The 6,737-nt window shown below is 36.5% G+C and overlaps 1 protein-coding gene across 1 annotated transcript; it reads right to left on the bottom strand.

The window, feature by feature from the left end:
* Window positions 1–281: 281 nt before the first annotated feature.
* Window positions 282–2,901, bottom strand: LRRN3 (leucine rich repeat neuronal 3). Its single transcript, XM_009708404.1, has one exon. It carries the CDS (start codon window positions 2,899–2,901, stop codon window positions 775–777), a length of 2,127 nt encoding a protein of 708 aa, XP_009706706.1. The 3' UTR covers window positions 282–774.
* Between the last annotated feature and the right edge of the window lie 3,836 nt (window positions 2,902–6,737).

The raw sequence follows: 6,737 nt of genomic DNA, 5'->3' as shown, positions 1-6,737 counted from the left end.
TCTCCTTCCCACCCTCCTTCTCTCTTCTTCCTCCTACAATAAGCAACATGTAAAATATGGTTGTTATTATGAGTAAGTACTTTATAAAAATATTTATGGTGTGGTTTTTATTGCAGTTATACAGCCTAAACCTGGCAAAAATATCCTATGTGCTCGGATTGGTATTTTAACAGGAGAATATGTAAGGAGATGTTTTATCAGACATTAGAATGAGTTTGTTTATTGTCAGACAAGAGCTCCCAGAATGTATTTTTTTTAGAAACAAACAAGCCAAAAAACGGTTTTGATTTTAATCAAAAATGTATTTTCCTTATTAAAAAAATTCACATACTCACTGTGTCTACTCTACCAGAATTTGTCCATTTCATTACACCGTGTCTCAATCCTAGTATATCTGTTCACTGCAAAATCTCGTGGCTAGTGTGTGTAATACAGCACAGGAGGAGGTATTGCTCAGTTCCACTACTTTTATATAATAATTAAAAAAAAAATACAGAAAATGTTCTTGGCTACTTGCACTGTATTCCAGACTTACAAGTCCCATGAAAGTTCTAGAAAATGAAGTTAATTGTATTTGGTTGGTAGAATACCCTTTGAAGCCAGTTAGTTAAAATTATTCTCTTATGCTGAGTCAGTACATATTCCCATTTGTCAGCAGCAGGAAAGTCTGGCGTCTAGTTCCTAAAAGAAATACGTCTTCTTGTTGCCTTTTTATTCAGCACAAATGCAGTCATGTGCTTTTTATTTCAGAAATTAAGTGATATACTGGCATATTTATGGCATATTGGTTGGTACACCTATTACAGTTGCTTTTACTTCCATTGCTGTGCTTTTTTCTTTGCCCATGTCCCAAAGAGTGATTAGAGGAGGATAAAGCTCATTGAGTGAAAAGGATTGTTTCTTCAGGTAATTCTTTAGATAGCTGTGTCCAGCGTCATAGTTCATTTCTCGTGAGATGCAGCTGTAGAGATACATCACAGAGATGATTCCCAAAAGAGCACCAAGGCAGGCAAGGAATCCTATTATGTTGTTCTTTTCATAGCCTTTCACTGCCAAGTCCAGTCCTTTTGTGGTTACGTTGACACATTGTTTCTTATTCTGTGAATAGATAGTGGGAATATCTATACAAATTTTGTATTCAGTCGATGGAGTTAGATGTGTAAGGTTGTATACCTTTATATCAGATGGTATTCGAGCGCTCTGTGCAGCCTGAGAGTTTTCAGCTTTCAGAAAGGCTGTCCATCTAACACTGGACTTCAGAATTTTAGAACTTGCTTTCCATGAAACTAAAACAGAATTAGATTTAATGTCTTTTATTTTAATATTCAAAGATCCATTGCTGTCCTGAGGGAAAGAGCCGTCCACTTTAATCATGACTGACTTTAGGTCTGCCCCAACTAAATTCGTTGCTATGCATGTGTATAAGCCACTTTCTTTTTGTGTTACGTCACTTATGTCTAATGTTCCTTCGGAATGAATGTAGTATTTATTAGAAACAGTATTAGGCAAAAGTTTGTGTCCTGATGGTGTTATCCAGTAGATTTCAGGTTCTGGTTCTGCTGTTGCTCTGCAGTGTAAGGAAATGTGACTGCCAGTTTTTAAATCCAGAGTAGATGGAAAACTTTCAGGAGCTATCAGGGGGAGACAGATTTCCATCATCTCCCGAAAGTGTATCTGTCTCACATTCTGACCTTGGAATTCAGGAGGGTCTACACAAAACAGGGACTCCGGCTCCATGAAGCGAATGTTTGTTTTATTCATGTTAATCCAGCGGATGACACAGTCACATCTAATGGGATTGCTGTGTATACTAACTTCTTTGAGGTTAGGCAAGGATTCTATTGTACTGCGGTACAGGGCACTCAGGGCGTTGCTGTTGAGCATGAGCGATTCCAGCTTGGGAAGTCTGTAGAATGCGTTTGGATGAATGTATGATAATCTGGGGTTATTGGTAGCTTCTATTTTTCTTAAATCTGGCAAATTATCAACAGCAAGACTGTCTATAGAAATCAGTTCAGGCATGTTATTAATTCCTAACTCTTTTAGGTGCAGCATATTGCTAAAATCTCCTCGTCGTATTCTGTTAATGGGATTCTTATTTAGATCCAGAAATTTAAGATTTGTAGCCTTTTGAAGAGCAATGTGGGGCACTCTGACAAATCTGTTGTCATAAAAGGAGATGCTTTCTAAATTGTCAAGGCCAACCAAAGCATCATCCGGTATTTCAGTGAGATTTATGCCTGCTAAAACTAGGCTGCGCAGATTGATAAGAGGCTTAAAGTTCATATCTTCGATTCTGATTATTGGGTTTTCTCCAATCATGAGAATTTCAAGATTAGGAGTAGCTTCAAACCACTTCCTGTTGATCATTTGCAGACCATTTGAATTGAGATGAAGTCTGAGAAGATTATTGAGGCCTATGAAAGCTCCAGGTGCAATCACAGAAAGCAGATTATGATTAATGTAAAGCTCTTGTAAATTGTGGAGTCCAGAGAGACATTCTTCAGGGAGTTCAGTAAGTTTATTTTCTTCAAGGTACATTGAAAGCAACTGTGGTATCTTTCTAAGATTAATACTGGTCACCGAGGATAAATTGTTCTGAGATAAATCTAGACCGGTTAAATTCACTGGGAAGTCTACTGTATGTTCAATTTTTGCAATATTATTAGTCTGTAGAAGTAGAACTTGTGTGTCGGCAGGCAGTCTGGCTGGAAGATGAAAAAGGCCTAAATCATTACAGTCCACTGTTGGAGCCTCCATATACACAGACCTGGGGGTGAACCATGGTCTGATCTCACATATACATGACTCTGGGCAATCTGCTTTTTTTTCTACAGCTTGTACTAGTGCACTGATAACTAGGCCAAGTAGAAAATTAATTTTGAGTTGTGTGTCCTTCATTTTAGCTCAAATGTTCATAAAAGTAACAAACCCTTTTAGTATTCCACAATTATGGTTTTGGATTTCAGTATGACCTGGTCAATTGATAAAATACATGCTTGCATTTGTCAAATGATGATCGCGAAGGACTTTCTTCCTGAGGATAAGTGATAAATTTGTAACCAACTTGTCCAGTAGTAAGAGGCATTTTGTGGAAATGAAGGTCACTCTGTCCTTGATGACATAAAATTGATAAGCTTTGTGAAGATGAAGTATGTATAGATGGTCATAGGAGATTAAGCAATTCATTTATTTAGTAGTATTAACTTCAAATCCCATGATTGATTAGTGTTTGCAGGAATGACAGGATGACCTAAAATATAAGAAGAGGAAATAATTAGTATAAGAAACTATAAAGTTATAAATTAATTTAGCCATCTTTTGCTCTCTAATGTTAATTATTGCAAGAAAGGAAAGAAAATGACTGTGGTGCCTAGAGTATTGTAGTGGTATCCAGATAGCACAAATGAAGTTAATATAGTAATATATCTTTAGACTTGTAGCTTGTCATACATCCAGTGGAGCATTGCTCTACAGAAAGATGAAGATCCACAAAGTATAAAGCAATATATGTCAGTGAGATTTTTCTACATATTTTCTGCTTTTTTAAAATATTTTCTTTTTTATTTCGGTTATCACTAGACGCAGACTGAGTTCTACTGGCTTTGAAAATGTAAACACTGTTCAAAATCCTACAGAGCATGAATATTTAACTTTTGAACATGAAGTTTATAAATATAAAGAACTTAATTTATGTGAAATCAAAGGAAAATGGAATGGTTGGATTAATACACATTCCTAATGAAGATATTCTTAGGCAAGCCTGTGAGATATTTATACAGAAATATACAAAATTGATAATCCACAGGTTTTATAATTTTCTAATTCTTTCTGTAGCTGCTATTTAGGAAGAAAACTTTTTTCTTTAAAGCAATAATTAGAAAGAAATATGTACCTCATAATAAATAGCTTGTCATCTTGGCAAATTCAGGCTAATTACTAGCTTGCTTATTTTGGCTTCACTAACTTAAATTGCAAGGAATAATAATAACACAAAAGTGTCTTTAGAGTGATAAAAAGGAAAAAAATCTGCACCAGCAATTGCTTCTTTGGTCTGTAGCTCTGCAAGAATCTCAAATTTGCTATGAAGTTGCAGGTTGTCTTCATGTCCCAAATTCTAGTAAAGACTGAAACCTTAGCATCTTGACGCATCATATGTGTCCTCTCCAGATTTTTGGCATGTACTCACTTTTTGTGGAGAAAAAAGAAATCCTACTTTAAGTGTACATTTCATTCCAAACCATATAATTCAAAAGCCTCTGTTTTCATACATGAAGTAGTACGCATTAACTGCTTCATTTACTTCAGAATGTAGACTTCACACTAACTTTAACCAGACTTTGTCTGAGAAGACTGTCATATGATACACATTTATGCCCTTTCTCCCCTTGCCTCTAGTGTTAAAAGTTCACAGTGACATTATTTACACACTGTGAAGTAAGATCAATGCTTCATTGACATTGATAAATAACTTTTGAGGTGTTGCTGGTATAGGTAGGCAGAATTGCAAAAGTCGGGAATTGAGGGTTTGGATTTTACCTTTCCTTTCCAGGCCCAGGAGGACTGGGCATATTGACTACATAGGCATTCTGTATCGGCTCAGAGGAAAGGTGTTGGACCATGTTGAGTGACATGAGCACTGAGCCAGTTTGAGGTACATTTGGCAAGTCTTTGAGGCTGCTGTTTGTGTTATGTTCATTTAAGGACATTTAAGATTTCATTTTAACATGTAAGTGTATTAATAAAGCAAACAGACAATGTGTGAGATAAACATACAGAAAACATTCTGCTGTTTTGAGGATTAATAATATGTTTTTATGCAAATGGCCCAGTTTATACTGAAATGCAAAGACATAGTGACTGAAAGAGTAAAAATGTGATCTGTGCCTTGTTCTGGGAAAGGAGATGAGCTTAGGCTTGCAGAAAAATAATGATTTGCACTGGACAGTTAATGCCTATAACTTGTTTTTGATTTTGCCATCAGGAGGCAAGGTGATGCACCTATATGGAGTATTAGCCCGTTTACTAAAGATCTTGGTAGAAATGATTCTATGTCAAATACACAGATGTAATTTACTATGTAGGGAGAAAAAAGGAGGGCCATGGTGTGTGTGGGAGATTTTTTCAGTTGTGTTCTCAATGCATTTTCTAAAGCACATGTCCCAATGACTGCTGGAATTTTATTTGCATTGTATATTAAAAATGTATCTGTGAGCATAGCAAATACAAAATGTAAGCTTCTACTAAATGAAAGGTCATTGGAAATCTTACCTGAATAGTAAATTAATTGAGATTTTAACAGACTGCTCCTGCAGATATCTAATCTCAGCATTTTGATCCCACTATGATGCTCAGGGACTTCTGCTCAGTAGAGGTACTGGGAAAGTATTCTGGGGAAGCATAACTCCACTGCTCATCTGGTTTTCTGCTCCTCCCTGGGCATTTGCTCTTGGCCACCGTGACAGATAGGATGTGGACCAAGATGGATTTTCGTGTGTGTTCCAGGTACCTGAGAGGCTGTAGCAGTTAAAGCACATAACTGCTACATTTTTGTGTACATAGAGGCAGCATCCTCCTGGATTTGAGTTTATACTCCTCCTGAGTTTATACTTCAGCTTCTGTGGGATTCTCAAGCCAAAAACAAGGGCACCAGTGGACATTTTCATGTCATATGTATTAGAGTGGGCTTTCTGCAGATAGCAGCAAAAAAGTAGAGGTGAGAGATCCAGGTTGAAATTCTTCTTCTTTATGATTTAATCTGATGTCTTTTCTCTTTCTGGTGAATGCTCCAGCTAATAAGCCACGAGCTCAAGCTCATATGGTGTTCTAACATAAATCTTTCTTATTCCTCCAGTCAAAGTGCTTCTGCCTTATGTAAAATATTCACTGGGGTTGAGTGCCTTGAATAACAGATTGTAGAATAATTTTCACACTCTCTCCCAGCCTGCAGAGTCATCATTCCAAAGTACATTGTTTCACTTCAGAAAGATTTTTAGTTTTAATAGCAGCATATCTATGTAATGTTTTACATGAAAATTATTTGGTATTAACTGTCATTCAAGCTGTGGAATAAAAGAATGTTTCTGGAGTAGTATGAACATCCATGGTGGCTTATGAGATCACAGAACTGAATATCTCAAGTTGGAAGGGACTCATAAGGATCAAGTCCAACTCCCTTCTCCTTGCAGGACAACCTAAAACTAAATCACCTGACTGTGGTACACATCATATGACGTAGTACACAAAAAAGTGAAGTGGTGAAATGCGCAGCAAAAATTGTATGCAATCATTTGAGTGGCAAAACATTTTTCTCAGCCTTTGTGTTTATAATAGTAGTATTGTGTGATCCTGATATACAATGTTGACAAAGAAGGTAAGAAAACGTGGATTGCTGATGTTAAATTTTCTGGTCCCGCTTGAAGAGATCAAAACCCAGAATGAAGTTATGCAGTATGACTTTGCTCCTGCCGACTGGTCGTATTGATTATGTGTGTATGTGTCTGTGTGTATGCAATTTCTAATCCTGAGGTATGTACAAACCGTTTTGAACTGAGAAGTGAGCTACAGTTTACTGTAACAAAATAAACCTCATGTAAATTGATATCTTGCACTCAACACTATGAACTGTAGTGGAACTTCAATTTCCTTGAAGAATGTAAAGTCACAGAAACAAATGTTTTTATTGGAAAATAAGCATTTAACTTTGTGATACTTTGAACTTTGGGAATGCATTGATT

This window comes from Cariama cristata, unplaced genomic scaffold (genome assembly GCF_000690535.1).
Source record: "Cariama cristata isolate BGI_N322 unplaced genomic scaffold, ASM69053v1 scaffold16069, whole genome shotgun sequence".
NCBI classification, from domain to species: domain Eukaryota; kingdom Metazoa; phylum Chordata; class Aves; order Cariamiformes; family Cariamidae; genus Cariama; species Cariama cristata.
This window is presented reverse-complemented; position numbering and strand designations above follow the sequence as displayed.